This window comes from Pocillopora damicornis, chromosome 10, assembly GCF_964200805.1.
Source record: "Pocillopora damicornis chromosome 10, jaPocDami1.2, whole genome shotgun sequence".
In the NCBI taxonomy this organism is placed as follows: Eukaryota; Metazoa; Cnidaria; class Anthozoa; order Scleractinia; family Pocilloporidae; genus Pocillopora; species Pocillopora damicornis.
In genome coordinates, this window is record NC_142679.1 from 5,944,612 (window position 1) to 5,965,923 (window position 21,312).

General features: G+C 38.6%; 1 protein-coding gene across 1 annotated transcript; it reads left to right on the top strand.

Annotated features, from left to right (window-relative positions):
• Window positions 1-955: 955 nt before the first annotated feature.
• LOC113674685 (uncharacterized) lies at window positions 956-19,437 on the top strand. The gene is made up of 4 exons (XM_027191169.2): window positions 956-1,196; window positions 1,379-1,620; window positions 16,194-16,805; window positions 17,259-19,437. Exons 1-4 carry the CDS (start codon window positions 1,013-1,015, stop codon window positions 17,292-17,294), a joined length of 1,074 nt encoding a protein of 357 aa, XP_027046970.2. The 5' UTR covers window positions 956-1,012; the 3' UTR covers window positions 17,295-19,437.
• The last annotated feature ends 1,875 nt before the right edge of the window (window positions 19,438-21,312 follow it).

Genomic DNA, 21,312 nt, shown 5'->3' on the forward strand with positions numbered 1-21,312 from the left:
CTCGCTTGGGAGATCATAAATGTGTTCCCCCGAAACGCAGCATGCGCCCCGACCGTCATAGTGAATGGATCTTAAAGGCTTATATCCTATTTCAAATTCCGTTGAAATATTTTTCCAGACCAGAGAATAAGCCCTTGAGAATATTGACCAGGGTTTACCAAAGAGAAGAAATTGATAGCTGTCAATAACTTCACCTTGTCTTTCCTCCTCGACATTAAGACATTAACATGTCAAACGACGAGGAAAAAAAAAACTTTCTTGTATGAAAACATTAAATGTAGCGAGGTTAACAAGCCAGGGAAACAAAACAGTGGAGACCTTGTAAACGGATAATTAATTTAATTACGAGATATTACGACACTTGTTAAGGCAGAAGTGGGGATGACTTATTAATGAAAGCGTTTAACAACAAAATGGGCCACCTTGTTTTGAGCACGAATCCCATACCACTATGTCCTCTTGCGAACATGTAGTCAGTGTATATCCAGATGGCTTTTGCCTTCGAGCGAGAGGTGTCGACCGGAAGAGTCGGTAGGCCTTTGTGTTTCCAAGCAGTCATACGCTTGTTTTTCAAACAAAGACTTAAGCAAATCTCCTTTGCTTTTCGCCACTCGAAAATAACCAAACCCCTTTGAGCTTTTCAACTCAAAGAAAGTAGTTAAAAAATTCCCTTTGAATTTCCTGAGCTTCCTTGAGCTAATTAACGCTCATTGTTTCTCTAGTGATCAGCGTCACTTAAACTATTCTTGTTTTTCCATGGGGATGGCCAATGAGATTGAATGATGAAGAAATCTTACGATCATTCTTATCTAAAGATCTTTATTACTGACGTTAGAAGGATTGAGAAAAGGCTCGGACTTAAAGCTTACACTTAATACAGTGCGTTGATTGGCTGAGAAGGTCTTTGCGGCTGTCACGCGTGTCACAAAAATACTCCGCGCTTGTGATGACGGTTGAATCAGACTCGATCACTTCGCCGCAGTTACGGGTCTGTCTTAGCAGTCGGTCAGTAATGGAAAAGTTCGCTGAGTTTGTCTCGTCCATCGGCCAAAGCGCGCGCTCGCCATCCTACATGCAACCGAATGCCCCGATTCCTCGGGCAACGGCAGCGCCAAACTCTCCTCCAGCTAACTACGTGAGTTGTGATATGGCCCGGCAACACGGTACACTCTCCATGAGCACTCAGTCCCAAGCTGGTAAAGTCAAAATTTTGTTTCAGTTTTTAATGTCGTAGTAAAAAGTTTCCGGAAATTGGCGCACATTATGCGAAGCTGTTGTGATTGATCTAATAGGTGGTGAATTGCCTTGCGTTCTGTAATTGTAATTGAATTTTACCTCTAATAATGTTTTGACACTTGTGTTTCAATTACTTCAACAGGGAAATTTTCGCCTCCCGTCGGAGGTTCTACCCAACTTTCTCCCAGTCCTCAGTCTTGTATGGAGATGGAAAACGAAAATAACGAGTCTTCTTCCAAACGTAAAAAGCGTCGAAATAGAACCACGTTTACTTCATTTCAACTCGAAGAGATGGAGCGGATTTTTCAGAAAACGCACTACCCCGATGTTTACACGCGCGAACAACTGGCACTGCGCTGCGACTTGACGGAAGCTAGAGTTCAGGTAAATATGATTTTTGTTGCACAATGATGCGCATGTAGAAGGTGTACTGCTTCCCGAATTCGACGAGTCTTTTGTCTTCGATGAAGTACGGCTTAATTTCTTACATGAATTGGATGGGCACTTTACGCAACCTGTTATACTAATTCAATTAAAGAGTGTTGTTGTTGTTACGTCCATGCGATAACGAAACGAGATTACAAATGTTATTGATAGACTGGATCTTTCCGTACGGTTTCAAGGTACTTGTTTGCTTGGTAGCTGTAAATTGCAAATTCGTTTGCACTTCAAGTTGTTACACAGAATTGAAAGTCGAAAGGGCACTCGACTAATCCAACAGACCCACTCGTGATTCTAGCTTCATCCAGTACGTGCTCTGTGAAGTGAACTTACCATTCAGGAGTAAAATAAAAAACTAAATATGTGGTCGTTAAGCCGAACTTAAGTTCTTCTTTCAGACTAAATTTCTAATGCGTTACCTTTTCCGGCAGTGCACCTTAAATTAAACGCATTTCACGTGCTCACACCCATGGGAATTTTCACTGATTTTAAAGTTGCTTGAACCTTTGTCAGTGTAGAGAGAGTTTGTGGGGTAACGGTGCCAACATCCGCTTGTGGTACACTTTAAGTACAGATCGGGAAGATTTTCCTTTAATATCGACAAAGACATAACGTTTTAGGCAATTTTTTCGAGACGCGGTATCCTGAAACGAAAGATTTGAGCGTCTGTGGTTGAGCGGTGCACTTTGAGAGACGTAACAGAACGACTATCGAAAGCGTGCAACTGAGAGATGTTGTCTTTCTTGATATATCGCAGTCCTCACCGTGAGAAAGATATTCAACGAGCGTTTTTTGTTCATCGTTTTTCTCTAAGACTAATCCTCAAATGCTGTTTGAACATTTAATGGGACAGGAGCTACATGAGCCCAGCAGCTGATCTGTCTTTGCGAGGTTGTAGAATTAGCAGTGCTATCGAAACGCGCGCTGCTTTCCTCCCATAAAGGAAATGACAGTTTGGTAACTGCTAGACATTCTTTACCGCATTCCTTCCTTGAACTTGAATTTTCATTGTGAGAGCATGCAGGGGTTAATATTCCTCTTTAAACGAAAGCTTTAATTTGTGCCTCAAACAGGCTTCACTGGTCACACTGATCCAGTTTGGCAGCCTTTGTGGATGTTCCATGACGAGATGAAATCATTCTACCAGTTTTTTTTTTTTTTTTTTTTTTTTTTAACCTTGCTCAAAGTTGGACGTGTCGCCCATCATATTTGTGCTTTAATACTATTTACATCCTTTTTATAACCAAACTGAAACCTAAGTATAAAGTCAGACATACATTTTAGGAGTACAGAATTTCAAAAGTAATGGTGTTGAAGTCTAAGTCGTTCCAGAATAATCTCGTGGAAATTCCTATTACTCTGCCAAAAATTTTGCTTCTAAGATATTCACCCTAAAAGTTAAAGGAACTGAATTTGATAAGTAAGGTACGGGATGGGTGTGAATTGGGGTCCGTGGTTTGCATTCGCTTTGCTGTGCAGATCTCACACTCCGACTCTGTGATTGTAGTTCTTTCATCAATCATTAGTAAATAACATCACCCGTTTAACTGCTCACCGTTGGTCCAAATGAGACCAACGCAAGATCCTAAACAGAGTTTTCAGATCTGAGCTAAATTTGAGCGCGAATAAGCACTTACACAAATTGCAATTCGTTACGCTAGAGGTTATTAAAACAATAAACACATTAGCCTGTTGCAATCACCCGCTATAAAAGCAATCAAGGAATCAAGTTTTAGAAAGCATCACGATTTATCAGACATAAAAAATCGTCTGGAAGCGGGTATTCTTTGGGTCTAAATTTCTTAAGTTAGAGCTTTCCTCATTCAGTTTGGTGATTGTGGAATTTTTATAAGCACTGATCGATTTATAGGATCTAAGGAAGGGCGTGAGCAAACACTGTTGTTTTGCTGCATAATTGCATGGTTCGCTAGCGGAAGATTTTGTAAATGCAGGTTTTTTTTACGCACATGTGAAGTCCATCACTTAAAATCATGCCATTTGGATTTGAAGTCGGTTTTGCTGAAGCGGTACAAGGATATAACGTCCGATATCCATATTCGATGCTCAAAAATCTTACCCAGTAAATCGCTTATCTAACTCTTGATCGTAAGTGTTTTCCCTATCAATACTTCGATATGTATCGCAAGTTGCGAATGATGACTCAGCTGTCAGATTTAAAACTCAGAGAAAAACTTATCTCTTTCTTCAATTTGGAGATATAAGAGGCGGAAAATTAGTATTTGAAAATTGACAATGATTCGTACTGAACGTCGCGCTGATCATTTTAAGCTCTCTGTAATCTTGCCCTTGCCTTCGGAATATCGTGCACCTTATTTTCGCCAAAAATGTGGCGGTAACATCAAAGGAAACCCGATAAATCTTGGCTGGCGTTACACAGGACAGCCTGTCTAATGTCTGTTTGCTTTATTCTTCATGAGCAAATTGTAAACTTGTTAGCTTGCACCGCTAATGATTCTGTATGTTTTCCTAATTAAATGATTTGTTCAGGGCAATTTTCACTTCTATTCTGGGCAAATAAAAATACGCATTTGAAATGAAGAGGTCGCGTAGAAATCTTTGGTAACATGACGTTCTCGTCTTATCGAGAGAGCTCAAGCAAATCTGACAGCCGAATATTATAGCTGCTATTGAGACGTTATTTGCTGATCCTATTAACTATGACTAAATATTTAAATTTTCTTATATGGTCAAGGTTAGAGTTGTAAAGCAAACTCGCTTGTATCACCTAAACGCGCGTGTTTTTAGCGTTGTTTTTATTGACGCATTCGGAAAACTGATACCGGAAGTTGGGATGCATGTTGTCTGACTCTGTGATATTGCCGAGCCACGCAATACGTTTTTCTTGTCTGCTTATAGCTGCACATCACATCAGCGCCTCTGTTCAATTCTACTTTTGGAGCACTTTACTCTGACATTGTCTCTGTATAATTTAATCGAATTAACAAAATTATTTTAGGTGCACACTTAATTATTTGTTTTGGTGCGGATGCACCCTCGCACAGCTCGAATGTTCTTGTACTTTCGCGTTTTGCCCCCTCTCTGACAAACTCGTGCTGGACTCATCTAACAAATTCAAGGTTCTTTAAGTTCCCCAGATCCTGTGGCTTAAGCTGGAAGTCGTTCTCGGAAGTTTTCAGTCGTCGCCTTGAAATAGCTTTCTAGCTATCTTTAGCTTTCTTTTAGATTTGAGATGGTAGCCTATCTTTCAACATACAGCCAACTCCTGAGACTTCATCTTTTATGTACATCGTGTTGTAAACTCTAATGCTGTATTTCAAACGTTTTAAGAGGGCTCGCTTAAAAGAAGGCACAAGCAACCCAAATTTTTCTATTCAGATTTTATGCAGCGAAATAAAAATTGTAAAAAATTTTTTACCAAGTTTTGGCTATCCTTAAAGACAGTATTACGGGATATATGTGTAAAAAAATTGTAGAAAAAATAGAATGACTGAAAGAGAAAGTACCAGGACAGTAATTAATTGTTGAGCTATGCTCTCGAAATCTTGAAGAGGCTAATAAGTTTATGATTATTCAAACCAAAAAAAAAGCATCACTTACACCTACTGTATTTCAAAACTATTTTCGTTTGATATCTTTGGCTTACACTTGAAAGAGAACACCTTCCTTAAAGGGTTGGTCAGTGTCGTTTTTCAGACTCTGAAGAAGCTAAATGACGTAAGGGCATTTGGAACTAACAAGGCTCAACTCACACTGCAACCACTTAACTGATGGTTGATAAATTGTCGTAAATAGATTCCGTCGGCAAAATTAAAGAACCAAGAAAGGTTAATCCACGCGCAATGTGTTCAACAAGGCTCTTGAAAGTTGCACGCACAGTTTTCGTGAGAGAAGTCTGGACATCACGTCGGGTGGAATAAAAATAGTTACTTAAAAATTGAACTTTGCTAACTTGTGATCCAGCTGGTCCCACAGAAAGTCAAACTTAGTTTGGGAGCAGTCTACTCTCTACTCTTTCAAGACGAAATTAAGCGTAGTTATGTAGAGACGTACTGCGCTTGTAGTATTTATCGGAAAAATGATATCCCTCTGATTTCCACTTTCTTAACAGCACGCGTAATAACCAGATTTTGGTAGACTTTGAAAGAAGTTTGTTGTAGCAGTTGATCTTGGGTAGGCCTTGTCTCAATTTCTGTTTTAGTCATGACAGAGGAATCAGTGTTGTAAAGCTGCACTGCACTTGGAAAAGGAGAATATGTCAGAAAAGTTTATTAGTATTTTAATAAACACTTCCCCTCTTTGAATAAATCAATGATAAGAGATAAGATTGAGGTCGAGAGCAAACAGCGATTTGTCCGTCTGCGGTCGCCTTTGTGCATGTTTTCTTGCCTGATTTTATAACATACTGCTCAAAAGAAGAATTGTAGGTGAATCAAAGATAACGAATGTAAAGTGTAGAAATTAGGCTTGGTTTTTACTTTTCTCATGGTACAGTTTACCTTCAAGTTGTTTAGTTCGCTCAGTAGTATTTCCCAATTTGACCCCCATTTGGCAACATATGTCGCCCATATGAGAAAGTCTTGTATGTGATGTCTGTTTGCCTTGTCTTCATCAGCGTCGTTTTTGTTGTGTTTTTAGGAAAATTGAGATTTAGATAGACTCAGAAGAACTCAATTCAATGTTTTTGTTTTGGTGCTTTCATCTGTCGGGTCTTGATTTTTGCTTTTGAGTGTTAGTTTGTGTAAAATTTTGCATTAGCTTTATAATAGCAACGTTCTAAGATCTATTCCTTTTCTACCGACAACTTTTTGTTCCTTAGTGTTTGTAAGCGGCCTCGAAGTTTGGCCAATTTTCTCAATTTAAACTATTTCAATGCTTTAAGTGATTGCATGCAAAGCTTCAGAGCAGAAGAAGCTTCTTATTAGGCCATGAAAGAGCTGCATGAAGGAGAAGGTTTCTTCTCTTTTTCTAGTTCAGTAGTTAAGTTTTTTCTTTGTTGGTGATTGCGGTTGCTAGATCGAGTATACTTCTAATGATTTAAGGCCAGAGGGTTGTGCTTTTAAAATAGAAATTAATCCCCCCAGAAAAAAGTCACCCTCCTGTTCATTGTGCTTTCAAACGCCCTGATTTTACTCATTTGTCTCGTTGGAATTGATTGTATGGTGCTAAATGATTATTTGAGAAAATTGGCACTTTTCAAAGCGCTTCTTGTAGATGCAAAGAAGTTTCTCGCGCGCATTTCACCATGAGAATTTTCGAGGGAAGATTCTTGCTTACTTGCTTTCACTCTAATTGAAAAGTGAGCTATCCATTTATGCTGCAATCAGTGGAAGGATGATATTGAAGATTTCACAAACACTTTCTTCTGGATTTTACCTTTAGTTGAGTTCAATTCAGTGGCCACCTACTCAAGCCTGTGCATTAAGAGCTTTAATGTTGTATCTCTGCCTTTTTGCAAAGCTGGTATGAGAGTAATGTGGTTTTGAAAACTGGTTTGTCTTAAAGAGTACGTTAGTTCAGGTAGCCAAACGAAAAAAGGGATTCAAGAGTAGAATCGTTAGTTTCGATGTTAGCTTGCCACATTTCCAGCCTCGTTGACTTAAGCGAGCTTATTAAGTAATTGTAAGCGGAATATTAGATTTACTTTTTACGTAACTACTTCTCGTATTTCTTTTTACTACTATCCTAGATCAGTTGTGTAATGCAAGGAACGGTTTGCGAAATGAAATCATCGTGGCCAAACTTTGTTGCAGAATTCTGCTAGTCGAACACGAGGATGGAAACTTCTTCAGTATTTCAATAGGTTGCGAAATCGTCGTTCTTTTTTACTGGATTTGATTCGTTTGACCATAACTTTTGCAGTGAACAAGTTGCAAACTCGCTATATCATCCAAAAATATGGCAGGCGTCCTTTGAGGTGACTGCTGACCGAAGATTGGCTTAATTTTGCACTTTCTTAGGATTTTCGCCACATGATCGGTAGAAGATGGACTTTAATCAAAAATATTTTAATCGAGCTCAGTTCTCCACTCTTTCCTTGTCGCTTTTCTATTTTTAAATAACTGAATGTCTTCTTAGGTCGTTTAATCAAGGCTGGAATGCTAGCAACGGGAAAGTCGTTCGTTAACAGTGCAACTTCTTTGTTTCTCGAGGTAAAGAAATCTTTGAATATGACGTGAGGTTTGTGTAACCAGGAATGTTCATTGAAGCTGCGTTACATGACGTTTTCCTTACCATAGTGATGGTATTTGAATGGAGAAATTCTTAAAAGATGATATCCAGGAAGAATAAAATAAAAATCTGCTTAGAATTTTAGCGGCAGTTTTTCTGGCATACTCGAAAACCTAGTATTAATATGAAAAAAAACCCCGGATTATTTGCTGTCTTAGCGTGATTAAGAATATGCCAGCAGAATTTTCAAGGCTTAATACTTTCTCACAGCAGTAGTGTCTACAGTAATTGACACCCGTTTCACTAAAAATTTCACTACCAACAGCGAGTGAAATGTGTATGAAAGAAGACATATTTTAAAGAAGTACAAATATTCACGTAGCTCGCGCGAAGTTCAGTTTCACAGCAACTACGGTGCAGCACGGATATGATGCGGAGCTGAAAAATTTGTTTGCGTTTCTGAAAAAAACGATCTACGATTAGATCGCAGAACGACATTTTTTCTGAGGAAAAGTTGCTAAAGTTCTTAGTACGATTTATATTAAATACTGAAAGAAAGCTGTGTACTAAGTCGTTATAGTTGGCCAGAGTTTGCTTATAGAAAACATGGTTAAGGAGGATATTTTCCGCAATAAATATATTGATTAAAGTGACCGCAAAGTTTAAATTTTTAAGTAAAGCGGGTTAAGCCCTTTTAAGTCAAATGGAATGCCAATGTTCTTGTTATCACAAGTAAAGTTGGTGTTTGCTCGAGTTGGCGACCAGCCCCAGGTCAGAAAAGGTTATTAGGAATAAAGGCGGAATGAGATTACTGATTGAATGCGATAAAACGTCCGCTATAAGTTTAAGAAGATTATCGCGTAACGTGAATAACGTCTATCATATCAACGCACATTCTGTTGCCTATAAATCGATGAAACAGCAGAGCCTTATTGCAAACCGCAGATATGTAGTTGATAGAAGAGTTATTAGTATTGCAGCTTTAAAAAACAAATACGTGCCAACTATTGTTAAGAATTTTCTGGGGTGCAAGTCGTGCGAGACGCGAAGGGTGGTGTTTTCTTTTTTTTTGTTCTGTCTCAAGTTTAAAACTCGTGGGTATGTTAACAGCAGTATTGGTGTACTACTAAATATAGTTGAGCAGGAAACCAAAGACCGTTTAGCCCTTGAAAGATATATATAAAAAACACATCTTAATCCACGCGGCAGTATAATGGGCGACATACACTTCTTGTTGTAGCGGTTAGGTCGGTGAACTGTGGAATTTTCTCTTTCGTGGCTTAAGCCCGTCACCGAAACATCTTCCTCTTGACTTTCCGTGTGGGGATTTATTTTGCACGGATTTTTCTCTAAGGAAATGTTCCACAATTTTACTTAGTCTAGTAATAACAAAAGAATATAGCCATCGAAATTGGTGCAGTCTTTTGAATTTGCTTCCTATGTACAGAATAACTTTATTTCAAGAGACGTACTGAGACTAGGGCCAGAAACCAAAAATGTTCTCCTCGTCATTCAAGGGACCAAAATTCTCGGAATTCTATTAGAAGACCGTGTACGGGAGGTTGAGTACTTTTCGTGAAGAAATGATCAAACACGCTATAGAGATACTCAAGAGACGTGAAAGTTCAAGCCCTTCTACATTGAAATCATTCCCTTTAGCCCCCTGGCATTCAAGTTGCCTCTACAATTCTGCTTGTCCATGTAAAATGATTGTTTAAAAGGGAACACCCCTCATCAAATTTGATGTTTTAAGTATCTCTTTACGATACGGTGTATGTTAATCTTTTACAGACTTTTCTGACAAGTTAGAGAATGAATACAACTATCATTCTTTTCATAAAATGTTTTTGCATTGGAGAATGAATTGCTCAATGCATACAATCTGAAAGGCCAAATATATCACTTCAGTCGGAACCTCGACCCCTGTAAACGCCGGATTTTGGTCACATACTGCTTTTTACCTTCTTTTTAGGTATTGTTGCAGCCAATTTTGATTTTTGTAAAGTCTGTTTTCCATTTGTTTTTTTTCCGACGTCTTGGAAAAGATAGCTCTCTTCTTGGCTGTGTTAGTCTCTCACAAAATCAGAAAAATAGAGGTGTAGCGCTATTTGGATCAATAGTTTCCAAGATTGAATCTTCAGAAAATTAGTTCTAACACCCAGTTTGGATGGTACCGTATAGAGGAACTTAACAAGTATCTGTCGAAAAGATAAGGAAACTACTTTCATTTCAATCGTTCAAAACTAACATATGCAAACTTTTTTCATTCCTTTTATCGATTTTAGCGAACTGGTCGCGGACGCGTTCTTTTTAAGAGAGGGCACATTCCATTCCGCACAAAGTTAGCCAATTTATTTGATTTTTTGTTTTCTTGTTTTTGACAATCAGTAGGGCTTTTGTTTACTTTAAATCTTAAAAGGTAAACTTTTGGCGCTTAAAGCCTACTATTTATCGTGGAAATAGGCAAAATGTACATCGTAATCGCAGTAATCTTTTCTCTGAAGTTTCATAGGAATGCCAGACGCCTATTATTGTATAGTAGTTCAGTATTGTTCTCCATATGACGGAGTTTCTAGAGTAATTTAATGTCAACATTCCGTCATTGATGCCGGACACTTATGAATAGTATCTTTAATTGTGCATGGAAATGAAATCGAACTCGCGGAAAGGAAGATCCCATTTCTTCCACGCGCGCAACTGTATCGCCCGTTTCAAATTACTGGTGATCGTGCTCGGCGCAGTTTTGTGATAGTTATAATAGTTTTAAAATCATCGCATAATTTGCATCGATCTTTGATTTTGCACAGCCTTAAAGGCCAATTTAACGAGTCGAATGGACATGAAGGGTGTAGTGAAAGGTTGTTGGAGTGTTTTACTTGTGATCACTGACAAAGATTAACTTTAAAACAAGTTCAGGAATTTTCTGCCTTGAGCAAGGATCTTAGTTCTTAAGGCACGCGCTCGCGACTCTTTCGCCAACCACATTCCTCATAGCTTACATAGTTATGATGAAATTTTTAATGAAATCACTTTGTTTGGCCCGTTCTGTTTTATCGTTAACAAGTGTGCAATTTCAAATTGATCAAAAGCTGGAGAGCAGATACGCGTAACCTCAGGGTTACAGCTGCAATCAAGGTGTTCATTTTGAGACTCGAAAATAGGGCAGGAAGTGATCTGTTTATCATTGGCAAATGCTTCATCAATTCCTTCGATTAAGCCTTTATTTTTTTTGCTACAACGGCCCAAGAGATTTCCAATCAAAATGTTTTCATTACGACTAAGAAACTCTATTTAAATTCAAAGTCTCAGACACTTTTCAAAGCGCTGGATTGTACGTAGGAAAAACGATTTGCCGATCTTCTAACTCGATTCTCCCGCAGTGTGTTGACGTTATGGAAAAGAGATCCAGATAGGTAATTTTAAAATAAATTTAATTACGATCAACTCTTCGCTGGTCTATTTGTTCAATAATGATTAGGGCAAACCCACGAAGATCTACAGGTCTGTATCTCTTTAATATAAACTCGCGTTTTGCTTAAAGAGACTTTTGTTGGTATACACCTAAATTCCTAAAGAAATCCGAAAATTACCAGTGTTAAAATTGTAGTGGTTATTCCCTTATGTGTTATCCAATTCAACGTTTCTCCTTTTTTGTGGGAAATATTTTAAGTGTTAATCAATTTAAGACATTTTATTGTGTATTTCAAAGTCGTTCCTTTTTGCACCAAAAAAATGTATTTGAATTACCCGAAGACAAATTCCAACATTTAATCTGGATTAGTTGTGCAAGTTGGCACAAAGGAAACACTGGATCACTTCGAAATCAGTGGGATTTTGCAGCCGCAGATATTTGTTGTTATATGTCCGATGTCGGTTATCCAGCTTTATGGTTTTTGTGGCAGATTTTTGAAGTAAACAAGTTCGAGTAAAAAAAAGAGGTAATCTCATTTTTTAAATCTTCAGAATTTTGCTAAGCTAACACGACAGCACAGTTTTAACATAGTGATAATTCTCTTATAATCTTGCAATTTCTTTGAACTGAAACCATTGTTCTTGTCTGCAAAAGCCATTAATTAACCAAGCCACAAAGTAAGAACAATTTGTCGAGCTTGAAAAAATTATTCAAGGATAATCCTGCTGGATATTTCCTTGCCGCTCAACTTTTATCACTTTGATGCTGTGTTAGCTTGACCTAGCAAGCCCTTGTGGGTTCTTGAAGGTCTTCAAGAACAATAAATCTTAACGAGTCTCTCACTTTTTAATTAGTATTATTCGCTGTAAACCTTCACGTTAGTAAATTGATTATGTCGATAAGGATTGTTGCGTTTAAATGTGACAGCTTGCTTTCGTCTCCTTTTAAGTTGGACTAAATTTCACAAGCGTGCTCCCGTTCAATTTGAAACTGTCGACTGAAAACCCAGGCGGTGCGTACACCCTAAGGCGGTGCGTACATCCTAAGATGAGATGATATGCCCTCATTAGAATCCTTTGATCGACTGGTCGTCCAGGCTACATCAAATCGACGAGATATTGAAGTGATAATTGTAAAGAGCACAACGTGAACAGACAGGAAAAGGTAGTCGTAGACTTTGCACTCAAAAAGTTTGAAAAGGAATCTCTCTTTTGTTTTTTTTGAATTAGCGTTGGTAATAGCACAAACAGACGACAATAGCTTAGTTCCCCCGTTAAGTTAATACCGTTCATATTTACACTTGGCGCCATAATCTATCTTGATAACGATAGTTGAGAAGCACTTAAAATTGATCCTTACTTTAATCTTTGTTTACCCGTTCTGCTTTTGTTGACTCGAAGTCTTTGGTTTCGTCACATAGGATGATTTTGTAGCAACAGACAAAACTTGTCGTAAAAGTTACTTAAGATGACTTTAAGAATGGCTTCGGAGGTGGAAAAGCTGGGGAAAATCAAATGAATATTCTGAGAGCCGCGCATGCGATTGACTCTGTAAAAGCTAAGTATGTCGAATTAAAGCGGACTTAAAACATAACTTGATATATTAATGTTTGTCGCGTTGGAGATGGACCTCAGGTCAATTTTTATGAGACTGTGGTACAGTAATCCTTAGAAATCCTCCTCCGTTAGCAGAGATGTCAAGATTAGGAGACTATCTCATTGTAAACTGACGTTTACAGCTCATGTTTGAGATGTTAAAGCAGTAAATAGTCGCTTAAAATAACACACCTCAGACCCTGTGATAGGAACTTAGCAGCAAAGGTCAAATGTAGTATTTGCGCGGCTCACTGAAAAAAAAGCAAATTTTTTCTGCGTTTTTTCTTCAACAAAAAGTTCGTTTAGGTTTTCAAACTTAGATTAGTTTCAAGAGGTCTTTTAGGTGAAAAATTGTCCCAAGTGGGTGTTTTGAAATGTGCACTAAACGGATGTACATCGCCCCAAGCAGTGTGAGAGGAAATTATGTTTGAAACACATGTAAACGCGAAGTTTAAAAAGACAGGCGTACGTTGATTGCGGTAACCATCCGCCACACGGTGTGTCATCTTGGCGGATTTCAGGGCAAGCTGAGATGAAACCGCGTCATCTTTTGTGTCCTACGTGTATTTGTGTTTTTAAGTGATTCCTCTGTTGGCCAAAGTGCTATTTTGAGAAAACTGTCAAAACTCTTGTCTTGTGTGTGAAGATTCGCTGCTTTCGGTCAGTGAAAAACAATGTTTGTTAGTGTTTGCGGTGCTTTAGCGGGATGTTGATGTGTTTTCTTGCCTGCTGTGTTTTTATCGCGTGATATTTCCCGTTTCGTGATTAGTCAATTTTCGTTTCTGCTTTGTACAACTTGTCACGGAAATGGCGGGCTCTGTTAGAGAAGTGGCTGTTGTATTATTACCGTTAGCAGTCCCGGTGAGATGCAGAGTACCTCAAAAGGATTTAGTTTTGGTGTTAGATTCTCAACAATGTCGGGATCCTTTCTAAAGTAATATCTAAGTGAATTAAAGGAATTAAGGCACTGTATCACATTGACAACTCCTTCTGCAAACTTTGGGACTACGATCTCTGATACAACAACAGGCAGTTAGGAAAATGAGAACGCTAAATGCAATGAAACAAAAACTCTAGGGGTAGTAGTATGATGTTTCAAGCCGTCGCCGTGCACTAAGGCACCCAATTTAGAACTTAATTAAAACCTACTCTAACATGCGCTGAGGAAATCTTATCGTAAGATCTCTCCTCTACTTCATCCGAATTTATGCTGGCTTGGTTTTTCCCCAGAAAATTTTACTAACATGGACTCGGACTTTTTAAAGTGAATTAGTCAAAGAAGTGCGTTTCTGTGAGGTCAAATTTTTCCATCTTACGAAATGTGGTGGAGGTTTTTTCATTGACACCATGGAAGGCGATAGCTTCTGAAATAGGCAACTAGCATAACAAACCGTATCAACGTATTCCTGAAAATGCTAAAGAATATATGTGCGGTTTTTGATGTAAAGGCTTGTTTACAAAATGTCTGGAGCCTTTTTGTCTAGACATTGCAATCACCCTTCGTGCTCCTGAAGGCAGGAAACCCGCAGTAAACAGATATATCTATTCACAACAAGATGCAAATTTCCGGTGTATGGTGTACAAAGGTTTGCGCTAACTCTTTCAGGTATGATTAAATTGTTGTGTGTTGATGTATACCTCAAAGGGCGTGTCACGAGACACAACCATCTGTTCTTTAGTTCCGCGTGAGTGAATACACAGTCGTGAAAGTAGCAAAAGGAAACGAAAATCGACGATTGCTTTGCCATTGTTTGCACATGAAAATGATTTGTGTTCCTTGTTGTATTTTTTACTGCTTTCTTCAGAACAAATCATGTCTATTCTGGCACTTTAAAAGCCTTTTTTCGTTATGCGTTTACCATGCAACCTCCTGTATTTCAGAGGATTTATGTCTATATTTAGGGTCAAAAACGTGTGAAGATACCGAGAGAACATATGACTGAATGATGGGGGCAAAAGCCTTACCCTCCTTATCACTTAATGAATTTCTGGACACTTGTAGTTCCACAAGCCAATAACCTCTTTCGTCTGTGACAAATTTGCAAAGGCTTCTGTTCTGCTGTATTCTCTACAGGAGGCCTTGACGTGTCAAACTGACGTTGACCTTCCTTTTAACAGAAATTTCATTTTAAATAAATTAACAATCAGGGTTAAGTAGTTTTTCTATGTTTGCTCCTATTTTTGTCTTGTAAATAATATTTCCCATGGAATGAATCAACAACAAATAACTGAATTTTCCATTCTCTGCTTCCTTATTCGAAGAATGTGAAACTTGGTTGCTTTAGGGTGTGAAAAATGCAAGTTAGAAACGTTTTGAATTTTTTGTTCCAGTAACAAAGGTGCAGCTCATTAATGTTCTAGTCCTCTGTTTTCATTAGAACAACAAGGAGAGGATTTTTCAATGTCCTCTCGTGAAGCGAGTCGGTTTTTAGCACCTATATTTATGTCCCTCTGGTCTATTCGCGATCACTTCCTTTATTCCTATGTTTGCGTTAGGGGTGATACTGTGGAGGGAAATTAGATGCTAATCGCTCCTAGGGTTTTGTCTCTCCTAAGTTACCAGTTCAAATTGGAAACAAATGGAGTTGCCTTCGATTTGCGTGTTAATTTTTTTTATTTCATTTTCTTGTCGGTGTTAAAGGGGATTTGCTGAATTCAAGAGATGTCCTTTTTTCTTTGTAGAGTTTTTTGTTTGCACCCGTTGACAGCATGAAAATTTCTCACGACATCCTCCAACAGATGGCTCAAGCCGTGATCCTTTTGTAGAATTATCAGTCAGACTAAGTTCGCATCATATTGTCACCAAACAATTACCAGCCATCGAAATTTGACGTGAATTTGATGTCAATGCACTGTTAAATTTTAGGTGTTCTTGGGCAAGAACGTAGGCTGCATAGAAAACTCCAGTCTTCTCTTATCCTACCTAGAAATGAGGAGGCTTTAGGCATAGAGCACAGTCAAAGAGGGCTGGGTTTTCCACACTGCAGGGTAATTGTGTGGTGTTCTTAGACAGGATACTTAATTCTTGTAGTGTCTGCCTTCACCCAGGAGCATTACTTAATAGCAGTGAACCTTCAGGGTTAACCTGACGAAATGTGCTAGGGGCTGTGAAATAGCAATTCGCGTAGTTGTATTATGCCTCCAAATCAGCTCCAGTCCCTCAGCCAAAGCTATTCCCCTCCAGTTTCTGTTTGAAGAGAATGTTTCTTTGCAAACTTACGCATTGATAAGGAACAGGAATCTTCATGTCTGTTACTTGGTCTTGCATGGTAGATTTTCAGTCAAGTGTAACTTAAATGATGTATATTTTTTTAAAGTTTTAACTCACCTTTGAAATTCTCTTAAACATTTATCTTTAGGTTTGGTTCCAGAATCGTAGAGCCAAATGGCGTAAGCGTGAACGCTTTGCCCCAGTCCCCGTCCCAGTACGGTCACTCACCATGGGACCCATTTACGATCGACATCCTCAGGCCCCAGCTTGGTCTCGTCCATCTAACAGCTGTATGAACCCGACAGGGCATGGGGCGGGTCCAATGCCTCATCACATGTCTGTACCAAGTTATGCGCCTGTTGTTCACGTGCATCATCCGTTACCACCAAACAGGCATTCTCCGCGGTCGCCTTCACCGGAGTCTCCTCCCCACTGCGCTAAAGTGGGTGCCATGACAACGTCAACTTCGGGAATGAAAAGATCCCCAATTGCACATCCCAACGTCACCATTTCACAACACGGCCCTTCCAAGCAACTACCACCTTGCGCACATGCTCCACAGCAACGCGCAAGTCACTCTCCTGGTGACGGTTGCCATGGCTCGCCCGGCTCTATGACGTCACAATCTTATTGCGAGGAACGCGAGCCCGCGTTACAGAGTCCTCAGCGTCACAGCTCGAGTATTGCCGCTTTAAGGATGAAAGCCAAAGAACATGCTGTAGGAGTGGATATGGGAAGAACACTGAATGGAAGAGCAGAAGTATGAATCAATTCGCTGGTTTTTCCGCAATAGAAACTGCTCATTGCTTATATTTATTCCTTCTGATTCGAAGAAGCTCACCTCAGACTGATTGTCTTGGGTTGGCTATGCTATGCTAGTTACGATAATTCTTATACATAACATTTTGCTAGAATGTTAGCTCAGAGCGGGTTAGATATTGCAAAAACCAAAAGCATGGGTACAACAGTATAAACAGTTTATGTCTGGTTTAAGCCTTAGATCTTCGTTTTATAGTAACAATCCTTCTTTCCAGATTTTCTATAAAATCTTTTTTTTCCTTTTTACCATTTCCTTTCAGACCTCTATTGATGTCAAAGTATCTAGCATGGCATACCACCCTTAGATTGTGCTTCTTTCTCATCGCTTTTAGTTTGTCTCCATTTTCCATTTTGTTTAGAATCGGAATATTAATTTTAGCTGATTAATTTTCAGAACTCTCTCATTCCCTATGTCACTGCATTGTCATAGACACCGTTGTCATAGAGACGTACCGTGATGGCCACTTGTCCTGGTCGTCTGCCGCTGATGAACGCTGGGTATGAAGTTTGCTGAAAAGACACGGGAGTTTTAAAAAATATATAATTTTTTTAATCTTAACCATGTCCTTTCACTCTGACGGGAATCATTCACTGGAAAAAATATTTGTTAAAGAAGAGAAAATATTCTGTTGAATTAGAATTTGTTGGCAAAAGTGGGGATAAAGATAAGAAACAAGTATCGACTGTGTGGAGCGATGTCAGTGTCTTACTTACTGCGCCCCTAACTCTCTCTTAACTCAACAAAAATCAACTGAAAGCAAGTTAGGGTTAATGTTGTGTTAGGGGAGGGGAAGGTGCGAAGTTGTTCAGATACTGAAATTGATTCAACTCTTTCAGGGCGTACATTTTGGAAGTGTGTCATTTCTTGGCTGCCGTTATTGTTTTGACAATCTCCAAGGGGTATATCCTTGGGGTAAAAGTGCCATAACTGTTTGTTAATGGTAGAAGCAATCACACAACGTCGTGCGTTCCAAATGTCTTTCAGCAAATTGGCTGGCTTGTTTCCAGTTTAACGTAGCGAATCTCCTCTTAACAAATCTATTCATTCCGCTGTTAACAAAAAGCTTGTTCCATTAGTGGACGTTTCCTTTAAAATAATGGGCTTGTTGTTTTAGGTGTGGGTAGAGTATTAGTTTAGAGAAAAACAAGAGGGAACAGAGCTGTTTGAGTAAGAGGTGAGAGAAGGGGCGGGTATTTGGTGAATGGCTTTGATATGTTCTCATAAAAAAGTCGATTTCCTCGGTTTTCACGCTATGATACAATTTATAACTGTCCTTCCTTATTGTCTAAGACTTGGCATTTGCTTGTTCAAAGTATGTTCTAAATAAGCGATAAAATGGGTCATGTAATTTAGCTTAACTTGTTCATGTCTCGCCTCTGCTCGTAGCATTCTGAACGGAATTAGAGATTATTATTGTATCAATCGCTTTCTTGATGTACAAATTGTGGCTGATATTAGGTGGTAAATTTATGTTTTTAAGCCTAGAAGTATAAAGAGACGACTTGTTTAAGATATGATGAAGATAGTATAAAATTTGCTTTTTTAAACGTGGGTATAATATTCATTGTTAGTTTGTGGCAAAGAAGACGCTCTTAAGTTTAATATAATCAAAGGTTAGGGTAACCATGAAGGTGCCTCCACTTCCATCAAAATGATTAGTATGCTTCTCGTAATCTGATACAACGCTCTACATTTTGGCAACCTACAATTTAGCGAAGTGGAAATGGAATGTGTCTCGTGTTTTGGAAATTTCTTCATTATCATTCAGTACTATACTTTGAATGGTAGTTTGTTTTGATTATGGCTGGTTTGGCGATGCACCTTTTTTACGTTCACTGATCGGATTGTTTTTCTTGTAATAGTCCTGTGATAAAGTTGTTGTTTATTAAGATGTGCAATAAGTATTTTTAAGAACCCTTGCATCAGTGTGTTAACCCTTTACACCTTAGTATCAGTATTAATATTCTCCATAGTCTCTGTTCATTTCCTTTGGTACTGACAAGGAGAATTTAAGTAACAGTCAAAGAACCTTAGGTTGGCGATCATTTTTTTTATTCTCTTGATCTCAATAAATGATTCGGTAGTATTACTTTAAGGAGAAATTATATGCCGATCACTATAAGTGTCAAGGGTTAATCCAATAGGAATATCTCTATATCTTTCGTTGGTTTTAAGTTTGACTGTTTGTTTTTACAGAAAAACAGGCAACTCTCTTCTTGACTGAAGTCTGCAATGCGCAATTCTCGTCTCGTTAGAGAAGTTATTAGTTCTGCATTTTAACATCTCATTCAGAAACTACACCTTTGACTTAATTTCTTGGTTTATCTGGAGAAACTCTGAAAAAATGTTGTTGTGTAAGGATAAAAGGCAGATCTTGTAAACTTGATTGCAAAGAAGTCGTTTGTAAGAAAATTTTATGCTTTAACGTGAGTAACTTAAGCTTGGCATTGTGAATTATATTTCAAGTTATGTTCATGAAATTGTACACATAAAGAAACGGGTTATTTTTGATACTGTGTCCTGCTTATATTTCACATATGAGTGTTGTAATTAAAAAAATCCGTTTCTGGAAGCACGTTGTAAGTGTCGTTGATATTTGATTCAAATCCAAACAGACCAGCATCACTCCCTATCTTAAAAATGATTGAACTTGATATAATCACCGACAGATAAGAATCTGTTAACTGGAGGATAGAAAAATTGTCAAAAGCTGAGAGGGATTTGTATTAAGTTACTATTAGAGTAGTGTAGGATTTTCAATTGAGTGTCGAAAGCAATCCACCATTCCTTTGGTGTGCTTTACTTCGCCTCAAAGTAATTTTACCTCCTGTGATTGGCTCAGAAAACTCGCGCAACTCTCTCAACCAATCAGATGCAAAACTAAAACCGCGTTTTACCGCGCTTTAGGCGGTTTGCTTGTTTTTACTTTAAGTTCTCATTGGTTATGTTCCTTCTATTAGACTGGCTGTTGAGATAAAATTTCTGTTTAGTTTAACGACAATCAATCGAAAAGCGCTCGAACAGAAACAAGAATTGCGATTCCATTTTGGATAATGAAGTTTCCATACGTGAATGAAAGTGATCCTCGCAGGAATGTGCACTACTTAGGCAGTAGTGAAAATAAGGCCTGAAAAAAAATTCAGGCCTGTACGGGATTTGAACCCATGACCTTTGCGATACCGGTGCAGCGTCCTACCAACACTAACAAGCCAACAAGGAGCTGATCATGATGTTGGTTCTAAATAAACCCGTGAAGTGATGAATAAACGGTTAAGAATATGCAGCGCTGCACCGGTATCGCAGAGGTCATGGGTTCAAATCCCGTACAGGCCTGAATTTTTTTTTTCAGGCCTTATTTTCACTACTGCCTAAGTAGTGCACATTACTGCGAGGATCACTTTCATTCACGTCTTTATCCGCAGTTCAATTTTATGACTTTCATATATTCTTAACCGAAGATTAAAAGAATAAAAGTTAAAAGCTAAGTTTGTTGTATTTCCTCAATAGCTGGTCTGCGCCATGGGTGAAAATATTAGATTTTAGACATGCTCAATCCGATGAAAAGGAAATCGGAATAAGTCAGAGAAGACGATTTTTATTCAGCGGTTTGGACCGCACCCACATTGTTGTTTTGACAGATACTTTATTAAGTTCTGAATTTAAGTTCCACATCATTCAGTGAATAAAATGGACCACTGGCTGTTATTAGTATGAACGGTAGAGCATACGCACCCTTTGTTGGTGACAGAAACTACTCGTATTTTCTTGTATCTAACCTAGTTGCTTAAAATGGAGTAAATGTATGGAAAGTGTGGCCGAAAACAAAGGATTTGAAAGTTTAAAATTTGATCTGAATTATTGTGAGCGAATCCATAATCAGTTTACAAACCTGCCAATTTGCCTCACAAATACCAAGTGTAAACGTAATTATGTTTAATTAATCTAATTCCCAGGGCCTTTGTTTACACCTGAAGTTTTCGTACAACCTCCAAAGACCAAATTAGAAGATCCTCGCAACTAAGAACACTACTGAAACTAGTAGTTGTAAGTAGGACCTGAAAAAAATTTTCAGGCCCGTACGGGATTTGAACCCATGACCTCTGCGATACCGGTGCCAATTCCAATTCAATACCCAATTCATTGACCAGCTCCCAGTTGGCTTGTTAGCTCAATTGGTAGAGCGCTGCACCGGTATCGCAGAGGTCATGGGTTCAAATCCCGTACGGGCCTGAAAAAATTTTTTTCAGGTCCTACTTACAACTACTAGTTTCAGTAGTGTTCTTAGCTGCGAGGATCTTCTAATTTCATCTTTCCACCGCAGTGCAAATATGTGAATTTTCATATATCTAAAATCTTCATTCACTCGGATGTTTATTTGTACCCAATTCATTGACCAGCTCCCAGTTGGCTTGTTAGCTCAATTGGTAGAGCGCTGCACCGGTATCGC